The following is an 18,800-nucleotide window of genomic DNA, read 5'->3' as shown; positions in this document are numbered from 1 at the left end:
TTGTATATGCGGATTGTACATGTGGATTGTATATGCGGATTGTACATACGGATTGTACATGCGGATTGTATATGCGGATTGTACATACGGATTGTACATGCGGATTGTACATGTGGATTGTACATGCGTTTCCTGCCAGGGACATGAGGATGTGATGCATTCTTCACATGCATTTCCGCATGCGGGTTGACAAGCGATTTTAGCATCACTTGGAAAGTGCTTGACAACTTGGTCACACTATATAAATCCTTGCAAACAGCATGGATTTATATACTGTGACCTTAAAAGAATGGTAAAAAATAAAAAATAAATCTATACTTACCTTCCGATGGCCCCCGGAGTCTTGCTTCGCTCCGTCCTGGCTGCCGGCAGCTCGCGGTACACTGAAGGACCTGCCGTCACATGACTATGACGTCAGCGCAGGTCCTTGAGTCCACCGCGATCTGCTGGCAAGCGAAGACAAGGAGAGCGGGGGCCATCAGAAGGTAAATATAACATTTATTTTTTATTTTATTCTTTTTTTTACAGTTTCTATGGTACCCGGGAGCAGAGGAGAGTCTCCTGTCCTCTACACCCAGGTACCATCCGCACATTGAAACGCATGGATTCTGCATCTACATATACAGTGATGCGTAATCCATGCGTTCTAATGCAAGTCAATGGCGGCGAAAATGCAGCGCTTCCGCAAAATAATTGGTAGTGCTGCGTTTTTTTCCGCAATGATAATCCGCAGCGGAAATTTCCGCAGTATGTACACAGCACATGCGGATTATCATTGGGGAACATGGCAGACCTTCTACCAAGCGTTTCTTAAGCGTTTCTGCAGCGTTTTTGCCGCTGCGGAAACGCTTAAAAAATGCATCGTGGGCACACAGCCTTAGACCTTTTCTCTGATTGTTCCTCACCTGGTTTTGGCTCCCACTCCTGAGAAAAATACTGACTGAATACTGATAGTGGGGCCGTGGCCTAATATACAGTATCCTGAGCTTTGCAGAGTGCTCCTGTGTTTTCTATAAGAGAGCTGCTGCCAGACCCCTCTGTCCCCTTCTTCAGACTCCTCTGTCCTCTATCCAGACCCCTCTGTCCCCTTCTTCAGACTCCTCTGTCCTCTATCCAGACCCCTCTGTCCCCTTCTTCAGACTCCTCTGTCCTCTATCCAGACCTCTCTGTCCCCTTCTTCAGACTCCTCTGTCCTCTATCCAGACCTCTCTGTCCCCTTCTTCAGACTCCTCTGTCCTCTATCCAGACCTCTCTGTCCCCTTCTTCAGACTCCTCTGTCCTCTATCCAGACCTCTCTGTCCCCTTCTTCATATTCCCCTGCCTCTGTCTCAAGACTGCTCTGTTCCCTTCCAGTCTCCTCTGTTCCCTCCAGACCCCTCTGTCCCCTCCAGACTCATCTGTCCTCTTTCAGACTCCTCTGTCCACCTCCAGACTCCTCTGTTCACTCCTCGAGAACCCTATGTCCCTCCAGACCCCTCTGTCCCCTCCTCCAGACTCCTCTGTCCCTATCTCAAGACCCTTCTGTCCCCTCCAGTCTTCTCTGACACTAACTTACCTCTCAGAGATCAAAAGTATCGGCCATTAAAAATTCCACAGGTCGGATTCTTCTCTCCCCCGCCATCATGGTCTATAGACTTCCTAAAACATTAGAGTTCAGCCAACTTTTGCCCAATGTGAATGGGGCTCTACAATGCTGCAGTAAGAAGAGCATTACTAGTAATTACGACAGCATCACAGCAGAGTTGTGTTTATTGGCCTCCATTAGCAGCTGCTCTGTAAAGTGTGGACATAGTGGTGAAACCAGGAGCAGTAAACACAAACCACAGACCCCGAGCGTCAGCAAAATAGCCGCGCTTCATCTAAAGTAGCCATTGTAACTGAAGAAAGAAAAAAGTAACAAAAGTGGAAAAAATAAATACTAAAATGAGAATTCTATCTATCTATCTATCTATCTATCTATCTATCTATCTATCTATCTATCTATCTATCTATCTATCTACAGTGGTGGCCAAAAGTATTGGCACTCCTGCAATTCTGTCAGATAATACTCAGTTTCTTCCTGAAAATGATTGAAATCACAAATTCTTTGGTATTATTCTCTTCATTTAATTTGTCTTCAATGAAAAAACACAAAAAGAATTGCCCTAAAGCCAAATTGGATATAATTCCACACCAAACCTAAAAAAGGGGGTGGAAAAAAGTATTGGCACTGTTTGAAAAATCATGTGATGCTTCTCTAATTCGTGTAATTAACAGCACCTGTAACTTATCTGTGGCACCTAACAGGTGTTGGCAATAACTAAATCACACTTGCAGCCAGTTAACATGGATTAAAGTTGACTCAACCTCTGTCCTGTGTCCTTGTGTGTACCACATTGAGCATGGAGAAAAGAAAGAAGACCAAAGAACTGTCTGAGGACTTGAGAAACCAAATTGTGAGGAAGCATGAGCAATCTCAAGGCTACAAGTCCATCTCCAAAGACCTGAATGTTCCTGTGTCTTCCGTGCGCAGTGTCATCAAGAAGTGTAGAGCCCATGGCACTGTGGCTAACCTCCCTAGATGTGGACGGAAAAGAAAAATTGACGAGAAATTTCAACGCAAGATTGTGCGGATGGTGGATAAAGAACCTCGACTAACATCCAAACAAGTTCAAGCTGCCCTGCAGTCCGATGGTACAACAGTGTCAACCCGTACTATCCGTCGGCGTCTGAATGAAAAGGGACTGTATGGTAGGATACCCAGGAAGACCCCACTTCTTACCCCGAGACATAAAAAAGCCAGGCTGCAGTTTGCCAAAACTTACCTGAGAAAGCCTAAAACGTTTTGGAAGAATTTTCTCTGGTCAGATGAGACAAAAGTAGAGCTTTTTGGGAAAAAGCATCAACATAGAGTGTACAGGAAAAAAAAGAGGCATTCAAAGAAAAGAACACGGTCCCTACAGTCAAACATGGTGGAGGTTCCCTGATGTTTTGGGGTTGCTTTGCTGCCTCTGGCACTGGACTGCTTGACCGTGTGCATGGCATTATGAAGTCTGAAGACTACCAACAAATTTTGCAGCATAATGTAGGGCCCAGTGTGAGAAAGCTGGGTCACCCTCAGAGGTCATGGGTCTTCCAGCAGGACAATGACCCAAAACACACTTCCAAAAGCACTATAAAAGGGTTTGAGAGAAAGCACTGGAGACTTCTAAGGTGGCCAGCAATGAGTCCAGACCTGAATCCCATAGAACACCTGTGGAGAGATCTCAAAATGGCAGTTTGGAGAAGGCACCCTTCAAATATCAGGGACCTGGAGCAGTTTGCCAAAGAAGAATGGTCTACAATTCCAGCAGAGCATTGTAAGAAACTCATTGATGGTTACCGGAACCGGTTGTTCGCAGTTATTTTGGCTAAAGGTTGTGCAACTAAGTATTAGGCTGAGGGTGCCAATACTTTTGTCTGGCCCATTTTTGGAGTTTTGTGTGAAATGATCAATGATTTGATTTTTACTTCATTCTCTTTTGTGTTTTTTCCTTGCAAGCAAATTAAATGAAGATAATAACACCAAAGAATTTGTGATTGCAATCATTTTCAGGAAGAAACTGAGTATTATCTGACATAATTGCAGGGGTGCCAATACTTTTGGCCACCACTGTATCTATCTATTATCTATTATCTATCTATTATCTATCATCTATCTATTATCTATCTATTATCTATCTATCTATTATCTATCTATCTATTATCTATCTATCTATTATCTATCTATCATCTATCTATTATCTATCTATTATCTAACTAAAGCAAGAAACAAACATTTAAAAGAAACAGCAAAAATAGATATAGAAAAGGATAAAGAAAAAAGTGAGGAAAAAAATCAGAAATATGATTAAGAATCCAACAATAAAATATAATAAAAAAGAAACAAAAGAACAAATGTAAAGTTCAAAAATAATGAAAAATTAGAAACAAAAAAAGAAAGCAAAATTAAAAGTTTTGAAAGACATAAGAATAAATAAATAAAAAAAACTTCTAAAAATCGTTTCGCCAATGTTGCAGAATTTTCCAAAATATTTGTTAGCATTTTCTAAGTTGTTGTTGCCTTTGGTAAAGCTTGATGACTCTGTATCCATCATTATAGGTCACACGTTCAGGAGTCTGGGAAAGCTGAGTGATTTTTACAATAAAAAAAATCAAGAAATTTATTAGGAGGCTTTTTTTTAGATCAACTTTTTAAGGGTGAAATTAAAGGGATTTGGAATTTTATGGACAAGTTTGTTGTTGCCTATTATGAAATTTACACTTTAAAGCTGAATTTAAAGGGGCGGTAAATCCGAGATTTAATTGTTAAAAACTAAAAGGAAGATTGTAAAAAAAAAAAAAAAAGAAAAAAGAAAAACAACAAAAAAACAACAAGGTCAGGTTTATTTGTCAGAAAACACCAGGAAATGCCGTCACCGAGAGGAAAGAACAACAAGCTCTTCACTTGGCAAAATAGCTTTAATGGGCGACGAAGAGGCATAAATGTATCACCTTCATCCTAAACGTCTCCCCCTAATCTCAGACCTTACAGAAGTAAAGTGTCAGCTCAGGGGGCACGGTTTATGGGCTGTGGGTCCCGGGTCCCTTAATGGAGTTTGTTTTTGGAGGAGTTTTATAGGATTTTTTTATTGCAAGTGTCCTAAATGGCACAAGGACTCGGGTGTACGGGGCAGATGTAGCAGAGCTGAATTTGTCGTTGCGCTGTTCCTGCTGAGTGGTTCATCCAATCTTTATAATAGGGTTGTACCTGCAGTCCTGTGCAAAATGATAGCTAAGCTATGGTGATATCTCGTTACCTCGGGTTGTAAAACCTTCTTCATGCAGATGGTATATGATGACATTAGGGTGGGGGGGGCAAATAAATTGGCTATGAGAGCTGATCCCATTGATAAGCATTTTGTAATAGTATCAGACCCCTGCTAGGGGTGGTAAGTATTTTGCATGACAGGTGAGGGTTTGTGGCAATGCATCAACGTCGCCTCCTTCCCCCCAGACTCCTTTGATTGCTCAGGGTTTCACAATTAAAGTGGGTCTTGGTGTCTCTATCAGAGGTGAGAGGAGCTCTGGGGTCTGCTGTCTCCTCATTAGGGGATTAGAGGCTGGTCTGCAGCGGGGTCCCCAGGGCTCCGATATAAGGGGCTTATCTGATGTCTGCACTGCTTATCTGTCTGCTCCATACAGTGATCTGATCTCAGGGGAACTTGAGACCCCAATATTATATCTGTCCCCCCACCTCCATCATCACCCGCCATGTATCAGTGGTCTGCAACCTGTGCAAAATCTACAACTCCTCCGCTAGATCACAGTGAGAGTTGTAGTTTCAACTACTTCTTTTAGCACTTGCAGTTTTCTAAATTCGACCAAAACCATTGGGTTTACAACCAAATCTGTACAATCAGATCCTCAGATATACCAGAAGATTAAACTGGTCACTACGTTGCCATTCATCAGATAAAAGGAGTCGTTTGCTTTAATAAAGTTCCATCATGGAAGTTGTGCAACTTTTTAATAAAACTTGTAAACTGCTGCGGAATATGTTGGCGCTATATAAATAAAATTATTATTAACTTTTATTAATAGACCCTGAGTTTCTATTCTGCATCATGTTCCAGATCTCTGCTTGCTGTCAGTGTAGGGAGAACATTAGTAATTAGTTTATGTGTGAATTCTAATTTGTTACAATGTAACATGTTAAAGATTAGTTTACAGAACATTGTCTAGATTGGATACATTGTAACAAACCTTCAGCTGTGACACATATCAGCAGTAGAGCACTGAATACTATGTATCATGGCACTCCTGAATAAATCCAGAGGTGAAGCTGCAGGGGATCTTAGATTTGCCCAATATTTTGACCTTAGTAGGGAGGGAGGGTCATCTACTTTAACATTCAGCCCTTTAACACTATTTGACTTTATCAAAATATTTCCAGTCTTTCGTGCCGATCTGTTTGTCAATATCATCTGTTCTCTGTTTCCGGATACCGAGGTCCAAACCCCCTGAATAGACCAAAATGTTCTTACTACAATTCTGCAGTCGCCACAAGGGGGAGCCGTTCCTTGTATTACTGAGTTCTATGCATAACTGGTATGCAAGAAGCCCCTGAGCTCCCCCTAGTGGTGAATGCAGGTAGACAGGATTTTATCATTTGACTATGTCTATGCGGAGGATTTGAGACTTAGTATCAGAAAAAAACAGTAGGGACGTATTGAGGCATTAATCAGCACTTAATTCTGGACACAAAACCAACCAAATGATAAAACTTGGACCCAAAGAAAAAAGCAGAAATAACTAGCAATCATCTCACTGGGTGAATATATATACTGTCTGTATATATATATATTTGTTTAGTGCATTGGTGATATTTGTGCTCCTCCGCTGAGCAGTTATCAGGAATGTTATGGCTACGGATGGACATGTTATACTACAGCGAGCAGGGAGCGAGGGGGGATTGAGCTGTTTGACCTGAGTGACCCTTAAATGACAAACTCCCCATTAACCCAACGGAAAGGAATAAAGAGCTGAACCTGATCTGGTAAAGGAGCTAATGACCGGTCAAGAATATTCCATCACAGCGATACTGACAAAGGGATGAAGGGGGGTGCAAAACATATAAATGCTGGATTGTAACAAAGCCGCCATAAGATAGATAATGTTCTATGAAAAAAGAAATAACGGTTTCCAGGATTCAGCACCATCTCTCTCTGTCCCTAGGTTTCTGCTGCATCGCTGGGAGGCTGCCACATTGCTGACCAGCTCTGCTTTGGACTCTGTGACAAATTCAGCTCTGCTACTTCTGATAGTTTGCTGGGTAACTCTGCTATATCACTGCCGGCTCTACATAGCACTCTATGACAAACCCATCTCTGCTGTTTCTGTTACTTTGTTGGGTAATTCTGCAATATCACTGTCCACTCTACATAGCACTCTGTGACCAACCCAGCTCTGCTACTTCTGATACTTTGCTGGAAAACTTTGCTATATGCTGCCTGCTCTATATTGCACTCTGTGACAAACCCAGCTCTGCTACTTCTGATACTTTGCTGGGTAACACTTCTATATTACTGGCAGCTCTATATATCACTCTGTGAATAACCCAGCTCTGCTACTTCAGATACTTTGCCGGGTAACTCTGCTATATGATGCCTGCTCTACATAACACTCTATGACAAACCTAGCTTTGCTGATTCTGATGCTTTGCTGGATAACACTGCTATACCCCTGCCAGCTCTACATAGCACTCTGTGACAAACCCAGCTTTTCTAATTCTGATGCTTTGCTAGGTAACTCTTCTATACCACTGCCAGCTCTACATAGCACTCTATGACAAACGCAGCTCTGCTTCTTCTGATGCTTTGCTGGATAACTCTGCTATACCCCTGCCAGCTCTACATAGCACTCTATGACAAACGCAGCTCTGCTTCTTCTGATGCTTTGCTGGATAACTCTGCTATACCCCTGCCAGCTCTACATAGCACTCTATGAGAAACCCCGCTTTGTTAATTCTGATGCTTTGCTGGGTAACTCTGCTACATCACTGCCAGCTCTATATACAGTAGCACTCTCTCACATACCCAGTGCTGTTACTTTTGATACTTCACTGGGTAACTCTGCTAGATTACTGCCAGCGGCTCTATGCAGCACTTCATGACAAATCCAACTCTGCTGTTTCTGAGGCTTTGTTGGGTAACTCTGCTATATCACTGTCAACTCTACAAAGCACTCTGTGACAAATCCAGCTCTGCTTTACTGGTTTTTCAATCATGAAATAATTCTGCTATGAAATCAGACCAGTTCTGCCATGGAACTTTCTGATACAACTCAGTTCCCCTCTGCTCCTTTGTGAGTTACAACTTTGGTTCACACGTTGCCATAATTTCAGCTCTGTTTCATGGTATCTCGGGGTTCCCATCTGCTCTTCCTGTTACTGTTCTGCTACTGTTACATCTGGATCTCTCTGCTGCGCCAATGTCATCTGTCCGTGCTGCGTAACAACTGCTGCTCCGCACAAGGGTTTTGGGGATCCACCCCACCTGGGAAGACATATCAATAACATTACTTACCCCTTATTGTACCAGCTTGGTGGTTCTGCAAGGATGGCGTTCTGCCCAGTCATCTGACCGCTGCAGCCAATCACTAACTCTGCTTATAGATATATTTTCTTTCCCATCTAAACGCAGTTTTATCTTATACTTTTATATATTTTTTATTCTACGTTTTTTTCATAGTATATATAACATTGTTGCTTTTTTAGTTTTTATTTATTTTTATATTACTTCCTATTATTTTAATTGTTAAGAACATTCCGTTGATACATTGTTACTATTTTTGAAAGTGTTTTTTTTTCTTTTCCCTTAGGTCATATATCTTTATTAATATAATGTTTTCACCTTTTCTATCATTACCCTGCGCCTTGCTGTGGATTTCAGGCCCGGGCGGTGGGATTAGCCCTGGTGGATAAAATGGAGATTGAATGGTGGAATGTGATCCTGATAAAAGCACTTTCACTGGGGGGCTCGATGATGGCGGCGGCCGCGGCCTGTCCTCCTCCTCTGTGATTTGAAACCATTTCCACATCATTTGTCAATGAGATTTTTTTCCAAAATAAAACAGCAACTATGAAAGTGGCTGCGAAGATCCATCAAAAGGACGGAGAACCGTGGAAAAAACACTTATCTAAACACAAGTCCTGTAAGGAGGGGAGAGGTCCCTGCTGCTCCGGGGTCAGGGGAGGGGGTGGCCTGTGCGTGTGCCTGGGGTGAGGGGAGGCAGGGGGGCACTTCAGGGAGCTCATCATGGAGGTCCCACAGGTCCCATCACATACACCGAGGAGCTCATTCTAACTAATATAGTTACAGTTATTGCATTTATTTATCATTTCTTACAAATTCATGGAAAATTAACTGATTTTTAAAATAATAATTATGAAGAGGCGATCGGTCATTCATCACTTATTGTAGATAGGATTTGTAACAATATGAACAGGATTCATTCAAAATGATAGAAAATACAAAATAAATCTTTTTGGGGCTTGAGAAAGGTTCTGATATGGAACCGAAACGTTGCCACATGGGCTAATAAAGAGATCTGCACTCTATCCATCCATCTATCTATCTATTTGTCCCTCCATCCATCTATCCATCCTTCCATCCATCTATTTCTCCATCCATCTATCTATTTGTCCCTCCATCCATCTATCCATCCTTCCATCCATATCTATCTATATATCCATCTCTTTCTCTCATCTATCTCTCCATCCATTTATTTCTTCATCCATATCTATCCATCTCTCCATCCATCTATCTCTCCATCCATCCATCCATCTCTCCATTCATCCATCCATCTCTCCATTCATCCATCCATCTCTCCATCCATATCCATCTATATCTCTATCTCTCCATCCATCCATCTCTCCATCCATCCATATCTATCCATCCATCCATTTCTCCATCCATATCCATCTCTCCATTCATCCATCCATCTCTCCAATCAATCCATCCATCCATCTATCTCTCTATCCATATATCTATCCATCTCTACATCCATTCATCCATCTCTCCATCTATTTTTCCATCCATCTATTTCTCCATCCATGCATCTATTTCTCCATCCATTCATCTCTCCATTCATCTATTTCTCCATCCATCTATCCATCTATCTCTCCGTTTACCTATCTCTCTATCCATATCTATCTATATATCTATCTCTCCATACATCCATATCTCCATCTATCTCTCCTTTTACCTATCTCTCCATCCATCCATCTCTCCATCCATATCTATCCATCCATCCATATCCATCTCTCCATCCATCCATCTCTCCATCCATCCATCTATCTCTCCATCCATATATCTATCCATCTCTACATCCATCCATCTCTCCATCTATCTATTTTTCCATCCATCTATTCCTCCATCCATCCATCTATTTCTCCATCCATCCATCTCTCCGTTTACCTATCTCTCCATTCATCCATCCATCTCTCCATCCATATCTATCTATATATCTATCTTTCCATCCATTCATCTCTCCATCCATGTATTTCTCCATCCATCCATCTCTCCATCCATTTATCTATCGATCCATCTCTCCAGCCATCTCTCCATCCATCCATCTCTCCGTTTACCCATCTCTCCATCCATCCATCGCTCCGTTTACCTATCTCTCCATCCATCTCTCCATTCATCCATCCATCTCTCCATCTATATCTATCTCTCAATCCATATCTATCCATCCATCTATCCACCCATATCCATCTCTACATCCATCCATATATTTCTCCATCCATCTCTCCATCCATCCATCTAGATAAGTAGTAAAGTGGGGCGCAATATTTGGGTCATTATCACCAATATTAACACATTGGGGTATCAGATAATTGTATAAGGGAGTCTTAGGGGGTAAAGTTTCTCAGCAAAGTTGGTGTAAGGAGACTTATAGATGATGCAGTGCTCCTCCTATTAGTCTCCTTACACCAGCTTGGCACTCTCCACAAAATTAAACATTCCCCCTTACATCCTTTATCAGAAGCCTCTCACCAGGACAAATAAGACCTCCTGCTTTGCACTGATGAGGTGCAAACACCCCCAAACACGTGTCTGCAAATAGTGTGTCTGATTTGGCTTCTTATACTAAGTTATGTGGCAAGACTTAGGATCATTACCTTCTATAGGGGGCGCTAGAGTTTCTGTAGCAATCATGAGAACCCTATAGGGATAAGTATGTGGTTACTTTAAACATTCCAGACAATGGACACAATGGACTTGTTTGCTGTTTTTTTATGGAGAATCTCTAACTTTTTTAGAGATGAAGACCCCCTTATTTCGGGTGACACGTCCCTCCACTCTCCAGTGATTATGGACGGCTCTGGGTCACCGCCCCTTTAACCACGTCCTCGCTATCAGTGCAGATTTTCTTAAAGCGGAAAATCTGAGGGTATATTCTAAAACAAAAAAAAAGAAAGATTTTTCTTCTTTGAATGTTCTGTGCTCTGGTCCAGCAGGCGGGGGTCCCTGATAAGTGCCCCCCAGACTCTTGGGTGGGGTGGATTCCAGTAGCTTATCTCCCCGGCCAGGTCATCATCAGCACTTTCTTATCTTGACTAATTGGATCTTCATGATTTGAGGACATGTGAGGTCTGAACAAATCTGCAACGTATGTCATTCCGGATTGTCCTGCAGACATTGGGGGTCCTAATAATGGGAGATTAAAGGGGAACTCCACCCTCAGAGTAAATCACCCTATGGCTTTGTTGGCTCGTTCTTGTTTTACCTGTACTGTTCCATCGCAAGGATAAGTTCACACCTTGTGAATTTGGTGCAGATTTTTTCAGCTTTTCTGCTGCAAAATTAATTCAGATTTTGTTGCAGATTTGGTGCAGACTTTGCTCAAAGAATTGAGATGCAACATATAACAAATCTCCTTAGCTGGCATCGTAATATGCTGCATATTTTCTGCACTTAAAATCTGCGCCAAATACACCCAATTTAAGGCTTTTTTTCACACTTTGCAGATTTCATGCAGATTTTACTACAGCAATATCTGTGTGTGTAAAATGCAGATTTTTTTGCAGATTTTGTGGCAGATTTCATCCTCTCCACCCGAATTTGTACTTAAATTTTCTGCAACGTGCAGACGAGATTTGTTGAAGTCACATTTGCTTTACTGTATTAAGCTGTGCATTTTCTGCAACCAAATCAGTGGGGAAAATCTGCACTAAATTTGCAAAGCTATGGCGGAGTTCACATTTCGCTCAATTAGTGCAGATTTTCTGCACCTAAAATCCATGGCATTTTACAGTACCAGCAAAGTGCATGAGTATTGATGTAATTTCATCCAGATGCTGCACTTTTTCTGCAGAATTGCATGGAAATAGATTTTTTTTTAATTCGCAGCACGTCAATTCTTTGTGCTGAATTAGTTGGATTTTACTCTGCAATACAACGGCTGAAATCTGCACCAAAATCAGCAACAAAATCCACAAATAACTTGATTCTGGTGCAGAAAAGCTGCTGATACTCTGTGAAAAAAATCTGCACCAAATACGGTTCTCTGATGAGAGGACCTATGATAAAGGGGGGTCCCAACAGTCAAAGTCGCCAAAATCAGCACCTCTGTGGGGTCCCCATACTGTGAGAAGGTGTCTTCACATCCAATCCTTTGATGTCATTGTAGTCAAAGGACATGATTTCCATTTATTTCTATGTGACACTCAACATTGATGGAATTTGCAAAAGTTTTGGCACCCTACTATTTTTGATTATTACTGCATCTTACAAGCTCATGGAGTCCCCCCCCCCAGTCACACCCTATTACTTTTAGGAAAAGAATGGACCAGAAAATAAGTCTTTATAATTTGGGGCCGTTATGTCATTTCTATAAATTATCTTGATATTGGGCGAATATCATGAGGATCGTATAGTGATATCTATTTATGTTTTTTTTTTATGTCTTCAAAAACCACAAGTTTTTCAATTGTAAACAGCTTCAGGAAACACTCAAAGTTTGGGGAAGTTTTTAGATTTTTTCTGAAAAACTTTTGAAAAGTTTTGGAAGAGATTTTTTTTCCTTTTTCTCATTGCAGCCTCTTTGATTAGACGCTGCTTAGTTTGGAGAGGTTTCCTTTAGGATCCCGTTCACAAAACTGAAATGCACTTTTTTTTTCCATCAGGCTTTTATTCATGTCTTCTTCAGGGAAAAAAAATGCCCTAAAAAAACTCCTCAAGCAAGGTTGGCGTAAGGAGACTTATAGGTCATGCACTGGTCCTCCTATTAGTCTCCTTACACCAACTTGTTACTCTCCACCGCAAAGTTGATTTCCCTTTGATATGAGTAGGAAAAGTTTTCCAAAAGTTTTTAGGATTTTGAAGTGAGTCCTCTTCAAAAACTTAAGTGTGAACAGAACCTTCAGGTTACTGATACAATGTGTTATTGCAGGTGTAGGTGCAGAGATCTTATAGTTTTGGTTTTCTTTATATCTTTGTGCCACGTTACACAAAATTCCTTGAGTCCTATGACATGACTTCCATTGCACAAGATTTTTATAGATGTTGCAAAAGTATTAGCACCCTACTATTTCCATTTTTTGCATTCCAAATAAGTGGCACAAATCCACCCACCATATAATGAAAGTTCACCAATTGAAAATGATGGAGGATTGAAAAATGTCTGCCATCTGCGTGACTGGAGCGAGCGAATTGCTATAGTTTAGATTGTAAGCTCTGCTGGCGAGTGACACTGATTAATATCTGTTCCTTTATCTTCGGCAGCAGAAGCCGGGAGCTGGAGATAAAAAGACTGGAAAATAAATCAGTCCCCAGAGACAATAGATAAAGTCACAGCTCTGCTGACACAGGAAGAACATCAAACAGAAGAACTACAACTCCCAGCAAGCCCATAGACACAGACTGGAGGAGAGCATGTTATATTAGGTCACTTGCACACATGCATTTAGATTGGTCAGATATCTGGTGTGTAAAGACCTGGAGACATATTGCAAAAGTATCAACAGGGGCGAAAATAGCAAAAAGTGACAATTAGCAAATATTTGCACCAAAATGGATGAGACAAAATTTGCAACTTTTTTCAGCCCAGAAAACTTGCAAAAACTATTTCCCATCTCTCGTTCTTTCCGTTACTTCTGGATTCTTCCATCTTTCTATAAGTGCCGTATATTTATAGCTCAGTATTACTTCTGTCATTAATTAGTGCTGGACATTATTTGTCAGCCCCCCCCCATGTCCCTGGTGTCAGGCTGCTATATGACCCCGCTGATAACACCCCCAACCTCTGTAGTGGGACAGGAGTCTGGAGTTGTGATTTGTGATGTCATGGAAATTCTCCCCCCCATGAAAGTTTGGAGAAGAAAGAAACGTCACCTCCCCATCCACCAATCAGAGCCGAGCTGACTGTATATAGGGGGCAGCAGGGAGGGAAAGTCAAAAGTTCTACTCATCTGGGACATCAATGTACAGGAGCCCCAAGCAGCAGCCGCACAGAGAGGTGAGTGACCCCACAGAGGCTCTGCCTGCTCCCTGCACCCCATCCTTATTTACCTGCACCCCATTTTATCTACCCACCCCTTATCCTTACCTACTGACAACTCAACCTCATCTGCCTGAACCCATCCGCATCCGATCCCTATATCAGCACCCCAACCTTACCCAACTGCACCTCATCCTTATCCACCAGTACTGCATATTTATTTGCCCGCACCCCATCCTTATTTAACTGCACTCCATTTTTATCTACTCACACCCCATTCTTACCTACTTGCTCCCCATCCCTATCTACTTGCATCCCAGCCTTAACCAACTGCGCCCCGTCCTTATCTGCCAGAACCCCATTCTTACTTACCTGTTCCCCATCCGTTTATTCGCACCCCATCCTTATCTACCTACGCCCCATTTTTATTTGCCCACCCCATCCTTATTTACCTTCACCCCTATCCTTACCCACCTGCTTCCCATCCCTATCTACTCACACCCCAGCCTTAACCAACTGCACCCCACCCTTATCTGCCCGCACCCCATCCTTATCTCCCCGCTCCCCATCCGCATATGCCCCTCCCCATCCTCATCTGCCCGCTCTCCATCTCCCTGTCCTCACCTACCTGCTCCCCATCATCTGCCTGCTCCCCATCTCCCTGTCCTCACCTACCTGCTCCCCATCCTCATTTACCTGCTCCCCATCATCTGCCTGCTCTCCATCCTCATCTGCCTTCTCCCCATCCTCATCTACCTGCTCTCCATCATCTGCCTGCTCTCCATCCTCATTTATCTGCTCCCCATCATCTGCCTGCTCTCCATCCTCATTTATCTGCTCCCCATCATCTACCTGCTCCCCATCCTCATCTATATGCTCCCCATCATCTACCTGCTCCCCATCCTCATCTGCCTGCTCCCCATCATCTGCCTGCTCTCCATCCTCATCTGCCTGCTCCCCATCATCTGCCTGCTCTCCATCCTCATCTACCTGCTCCCCATCCTCATCTGCCTGCTCCCCATCATCTGCCTGCTCCCCATCATCTGCCTGCTCCCCATCATCTGCCTGCTCTCCATCCTCATCTGCCTGCTCCCCATCGTCATCTACCTGCTCCCCATCCTCATCTGCCTGCTCCCCATCATCTGCCTGCTCTCCATCCTCATCTGCCTGCTCCCCATCATCTGCCTGCTCTCCATCCTCATCTACCTGCTCCCCATCCTCATCTGCCTGCTCCCCATCATCTGCCTGCTCCCCATCCTCATCTGCCTGCTCTCCATCCTCATCTACCTGCTCCCCATCCTCATCTGCCTGCTCCCCATCCTCATCTGGCTGCTCCCCATCCTCATCTACCTGCTCCCCATCATCTGCCTGCTCCCCATCCTCATCTACCTGCTCCCCATCATCTGCCTGCTCCCCATCATCTACCTGCTCCCCATCATCTACCTGCTCCCCATCATCTGCCTGCTCCCCATCATCTACCTGCTCTCCATCCTCATCTGCCTGCTCCCCATCCTCATCTACCTGCTCCCCATCCCTATCTACCAGCACCTCCAATTTTTCTACCCCATCCACATGCTGATTCCCATATTGTATAGCCCTAATCTTATGTTCTACAGTCCTCTCCCCATGTTCTCCTCTAAATACAATTGTAACCTACATTCTAATATATTTTAAAGGCATCAGACCCAATTTTCCTAATTATTTGTGCCCCATCATTGCCTCCTAATACTACTGTACCATGAACTCACTTTCTTGCCTCTTAGACCGGACCCTAACCTTCTTCTGCCTGACACCCTAATTTTATCTTGTCATTTGCTCCCCCTAATTCATCATCACCCACCTATACAGACAGGACAACCCCGTCATCAGGTCAGATCTGATGTAATGTCTTATCTTCTCTGCCACAGATGGAGTCAAGCAGCTTTTACTGCCCTGAGATGACCCCCCAGGAGGTCCCCAATGTGGACACTTCTTCTTCTTCTATAGGTAAGAAGCTTTTGTGTGATAAAAGGGTTAAATCCTTCCCCGTCTGCTCAGTAGGCATCTGGAGACACAGCTCATGTCTGAGCAAGCAGATCCTGAAGAACTACACGTCCCATCATGCCATCACTGGATGTTTTTATACTGTGCACATATTTGTAAACAACTTGATACAATGTTGCAGCCACAAAGGATTGAACTGTTACATTGTGTGACCTGCCAGTGCCAGTGATGAGGTGGGCAGATGGGGGGCTGGCACTGGCTTTTGGGCGCAGATTCTAACCCCTTTCCCTCCAATTTTTGTTTCTTCCAGATTTCAGATATGAAGATCCAACTTACTTCCATGATCTTGAGCTGAACCCAGACAAGGGCCTGTATCCTGAGCCAGCTGTGTGCCCTGGCAGCACCCCCCTGCCCCCCTGTGACCCCTACACAGAGCAATCCCTGTATTATTGGGAGCCCTACACCCAAGGTAGGCAGTGGGTCATTACCTAGGAACTACTACTCCTCAATTATCAGGTGGAGTGCAACTACTCCCAACATCCCCTATAGTGGAAGCACAAGTCTTATCATTTACTAACTATTCTGAAACTTTGATGCTGGAGGTCCATATTTTAAGTTATCCTTTGGTCTGGTGAGGCATGCTGGCACTTGTAGTTCCTCTGTGGCTTCCGTACTGCCTATTATCTCTTAAAGGGACAGCTGTTGTAAGTTGCATACCGTTGGTAACTACGTATATATATATATTTATTTGCTAGGACTGGATGTCACAACCCAGGAGGAATATCTGCCATCTTTGCAGACTTTACCCCCTATGATGCCCGAGGAGCTGCAGCGTCTCCCTCCAAACCACAGCGATGACTCCATATACCTCAACCAGGAGGGGCTGTCCTTTATCATGTCAGATCCCTACCCCAGCAATATGACAGCCGGCTCAGTGGGCGACCACAGCTTCGCCTGGGCATCGCAAGAATGGCACAGCTGGGACGACGCCACCTGGATGAGCTGCAGCCAGGATGTGAGAACGCAGACACATGGCACGGTCCAGGGGACAGCAGGACAGAGAGCGCCCGTCACAGGTAAGGAGGGCCTGCTCACCAGGTGGGGGGTGCCCAATACTAGTGTCATCACATCAACTGGTAAAAACTAAAAAAAAAAAAATGATGAATCGTGGCCAAACTCTTCAAAATTGTGCACGCTGGTTATTGAATTTTGGGCAAAATCAAAGATATATATATTTAGGTTTTTTTCTTAGTAAAACCAAAAAGTTGCACAATCCTTTAAAATGTCGCACGCTGATCTTCAACCGAGCTCAAAAGATTAGATCTTGTGCTCCATGAAGGTGCAAAAATGTAGCGACGTTTCAAATGAAGATAAGAAAAACAAACATGAAACTAAATAAAGCGAACTTGTCAGATGCCCAAATTAAATAAACAGCGAATAAAGTGCAAGATAAGTCACTGTACGAACCATAAAGACAAGGATGGATGGCGGAAACAATGGTGTCCCGCTTCAGCCGAGGGTTTGTTACAATAGTATCCAGTGTAGACAATCCTCCGGAGCAGAAATCTGAACATTTGTTACAATGTATCACTGCAATCCGTGTCAGACTGAAGAACATTGGCCCACCAGAGGATTTGATTCTGAGGGCCCATCTTTCTCCCCCACTCAAGAGCCCCATAGCAGCAGCAAGGCTTGCACTATGAACGCTCCTGAAGGAGAAGCTAGGGCCCACCCAATGATTCCCCGGTTCTCTGGAGGGCCAGTCCAACCCTGGCTGCAATCATCAGATGATCTGTTGCCGTCCCGCAGGTTTCCCCTACACCGACGCTCGTTTCCAGCAGACGTCCGGCCGCACAGGACACAGAACCGCCGCCACCGATAAAGATGGATACTGCCCCACTTCTGGCCAGAAGGGCACCGGAGGAAAGGACAAGCCCCCGACATCAGGTGAGCACCCCAACTCTGCGTAAGGCAGTGTATCTAATTGGGCAGGTGTGATAGCACCTGCCGAGCTGTGTATCTAATCCTATCATCCAATAACACAATGGCTTTTTCTTGCTTCCATAAAGCAGGTTCTGGTCCCATCCAACTCTGGCAGTTCCTCCTGGAATTACTCCAAGACTCCTCCTGTCAGCGACTGATCAGCTGGACGGGGAACGGCTGGGAGTTTAAGCTTTCGGACCCCAATGAGGTAGGTCTTCCCCCTCCAGCCTCCGTCTTTGTTCTCGCTGCTCCTCTGGGCCGGAGTTTGACCTCTTCCGCCACATTCTCGCAGGTCGCTCGCCGATGGGGGAAACGCAAGAACAAGCCCAGAATGAACTACGAGAAGCTGAGCCGCGGCTTACGCTACTACTACCACAAGAACATCATCCACAAGACGGGCGGCCAGCGATACGTCTACAAGTTTGTGTGCAACCTCCAGGAGCTCCTGAGCCGACCTTCACAGCAAGAAGCCAAGAGCCAGAGGAACGTCTGAGGGGCCACAAGGGCCCCGCGCCAAGCACTGAGGACTCCATATAGGTCCTGGACTGTAGGAGGGGGGAGACCCTCAATCCTCTAAAGCCAGGACCACCCCAGCACTGAGGATACGGGCAAGAGAAACCCACTAACTTCCTGGTGCGCCGCCCCTTTAAGGATGGTTTCCCATCATCCTTTGCTTTGTATAGTTCATGCTCAGGTACATTCCCCTTTAAGACTAGTTGTAAATATTTTGATATATTTTGTATTTACATAATAAAATAGATATATATATTTTTTGCTTTTCTTAAGCAACATGTGATTATTGTGAGCAGCTGCCTGGGGTTAAAAAAAAA

At 43.8% G+C, this 18,800-nt stretch overlaps 1 protein-coding gene across 1 annotated transcript; it reads left to right on the top strand.

Moving 5' to 3' along the window:
- Positions 1 to 15,911: 15,911 nt before the first annotated feature.
- On the top strand, positions 15,912 to 18,487 carry ETV2 (ETS variant transcription factor 2). Its single transcript, XM_073657529.1, has 6 exons — positions 15,912 to 15,990; positions 16,298 to 16,456; positions 16,743 to 17,063; positions 17,797 to 17,934; positions 18,060 to 18,178; positions 18,263 to 18,487. Exons 1-6 carry the CDS (start codon positions 15,912 to 15,914, stop codon positions 18,461 to 18,463), a joined length of 1,017 nt encoding a protein of 338 aa, XP_073513630.1. The 3' UTR covers positions 18,464 to 18,487.
- Positions 18,488 to 18,800: the final 313 nt, after the last annotated feature.

This window comes from Phyllobates terribilis, unplaced genomic scaffold (assembly GCF_046119375.1).
Source record: "Phyllobates terribilis strain yellow unplaced genomic scaffold, ASM4611937v1 Scaffold_12__6_contigs__length_324123572, whole genome shotgun sequence".
NCBI lineage: Eukaryota > Metazoa > Chordata > Amphibia > Anura > Dendrobatidae > Phyllobates > Phyllobates terribilis.
Note: the sequence above shows the minus strand (reverse complement) of the source record. Positions and strands in the feature narration are given on the sequence as shown.

Excerpts from the sequence above, each read along its gene's own strand:
- ETV2 (XM_073657529.1), top strand. The coding sequence starts at position 15,912 with ATGGAGTCAAGCAGCTTTTACTGCCCTGAGATGACCCCCCAGGAGGTC. Across the intron at positions 15,991-16,297 it reads CACTTCTTCTTCTTCTATAG|ATTTCAGATATGAAGATCCA; the intron begins GTAAGAAGCTTT and ends TGTTTCTTCCAG. Across the intron at positions 17,064-17,796 it reads ACAGAGAGCGCCCGTCACAG|GTTTCCCCTACACCGACGCT; the intron begins GTAAGGAGGGCC and ends GCCGTCCCGCAG.